The sequence below is a fragment of the Rhinopithecus bieti genome, unplaced genomic scaffold (assembly GCF_001698545.2).
Source record: "Rhinopithecus bieti isolate Rb0 unplaced genomic scaffold, ASM169854v2 scaffold_8473, whole genome shotgun sequence".
NCBI lineage: Eukaryota > Metazoa > Chordata > Mammalia > Primates > Cercopithecidae > Rhinopithecus > Rhinopithecus bieti.
Genome location: NW_016845483.1, coordinates 1,382 through 3,332, shown reverse-complemented (window position 1 = coordinate 3,332; position 1,951 = coordinate 1,382). Strand labels below are relative to the sequence as shown.

At 53.9% G+C, this 1,951-nt stretch overlaps 1 protein-coding gene across 1 annotated transcript; it reads left to right on the top strand.

Moving 5' to 3' along the window:
• The first annotated feature begins 24 nt into the window (after positions 1-24).
• LOC108525135 (uncharacterized) lies at positions 25-1,526 on the top strand. The gene has a single exon (XM_017866202.1). It carries the CDS (start codon positions 529-531, stop codon positions 991-993), a length of 465 nt encoding a protein of 154 aa, XP_017721691.1. The 5' UTR covers positions 25-528; the 3' UTR covers positions 994-1,526.
• The last annotated feature ends 425 nt before the right edge of the window (positions 1,527-1,951 follow it).

Genomic DNA, 1,951 nt, shown 5'->3' with positions numbered 1-1,951 from the left:
GGAAGATGGAACAGGCGTGCGTTTTCCTCCTTCCCGCAGGTGCAGCTGGAAACCTCGGGCCGTGCCCGTCGAACAAACGCAGGAAGACCAGGGGCGGAGAGAGGAAGCCCGGGGGAGCCGGGAGACCCTGACAACGACAGGGTGGGGGGGCGTTCCTGGGTTTTCTTTTTGACTTTTCCACCCCAAACTGGGTGTTCACGAGGACGCAGAGGAAGACAGCCCCCGCTGCTGTCTCCAGCCAGAGCACGGGGAGAGGCGCGGCTCCAGGAAACATTTCAAGGACCCTGGGAAATGGGTGATCTCTGAATGTGAAAAACCTTCAGGAGACTGGAAGTGTTTTGAAGTTGAAGGTTATGGTTCTTTCTCATTTTGTTTCAAAACAGGCCCCCCATTTCCCTTAATGTAGGATTGGAGGAGACAACAAGAAGAGGAAAGGGGTGTCAAGGTCAGAGCCGCCTAGAAGGCGACGAGAAGCAGAAGCGCAGGCCTGCGAGACGCTCTTCAGAGTGACTTCGCTGTGGGCTGCGGATGGCAACAGAAGGAACTCGGCATCCACCGGCCACATTCCCCTCCCCGGAGCGGAGGACACAGCCCAGTTCCTTCAGGCAGTGGCTCCGGCCAGCTCCGCCCCACAGGGAAGGAGCGCGCAGCTGCCACACACCGCAGGCGGCGCTGACGGACTCGGCCTTCCCGGAGCGCAGGCGTCTGGGGGGCGCCGCCCTCGTCGCCGTCGGGAGCCCGGCAGGCCCGCGGCTTTCTGCCTGGTTCTCCCGCCTCTGCACGCCTCGCCTTCAGGACTCCGCCTCGCCTTCCTCTTTTCTGTGGGGAGACTCACGGGGCCGTCTGTCTGGACGATGTGTGCACATTTCTTACCACGATTCCTCTGCACACCAGGTCCCGGCACAGCTGAATTGTGCGGGCAGCGAAGGGGCCTCACGGGGACCGCTCAGCTCCCTGAGGGCGCAGCCCACCTGGTCCGGGGGCGAAGAATGAACTTCCGCGGTTTTTAATGACCCAGTTTGTGGCACGGCACATGTTGAAAAGGTAAATCTGACCGCGTTACCTCAGAGATGGGCTGTGAGCTGCTTTGTGCCGCCAAATGACCTGTTTACCCAACAGCGCCCTCTGTAGCCCCGTGCTCAGAACGGGCTTTTTCATGATGCTCCTACATTGTGTTTACAGCCCTCTGTGAGGGGTTTGCACGCACAGGCCGACCTCGTTTTATTGTGCCTTGCTCTATTGTGCCTCGCAGATACTGCACTTGTTTTTACAAATTGAAAGTCTGTGGCAACTCCGTTGGGGCACATCAATGGGTCCCATTTTCAAACAGCTTGTGCTCACTTCCTATCTCTATGTCACATTTTGTTAATTCTTGTAATAGTTCGAATTTTTTCATTATAATTATGTCTGTCATGGTGATCTGTACCTAGTGAGCTTCGATTTTACTTTGTAATTGTTTTGGGGAACCAACAACCACACCCAGGTAAGACGGAAAACATCATAAATGTCACGTGTGTTCCACGTGCTCCACTGACCAGCTGCCCCCATCTCTCTCCCTCCCCTCAGGCCTCCCTATTCCCTGAGACACAATTGTGGAATTACACCATTAATAACCTACAACGGCCTCTAAGTATTCAAGTGAAAGGAAGAGACACACATCTCTCACTTTAAATTGAAAGCTAGAGATGATTAAGCTTAGTGCGGAAGGCCTGTTCAAAGTTGAGACAGGCTGAAAGCAAGGCCTTTTGCACCCAGGAGTTAGCCCAGTTGTGAATGCAAAGAAAAACCTCTTAAAGGAAATTAAAAGTGCTGCTTCCGTGAACACGTGAATGACCAGAAAGTGAAACAGCCTTATTGCTGATACGAAGAAAGTTTGAGTGGTCTGGATACAAGATAAAACCAGCCACAACATTCCCTCAAGCCAAAGCCTACTCCAGAGTAAAGCCCCAAC

Coding starts and splice junctions, on each gene's coding strand:
- LOC108525135 (XM_017866202.1), top strand. CDS start 529: ATGGCAACAGAAGGAACTCGGCATCCACCGGCCACATTCCCCTCCCCG.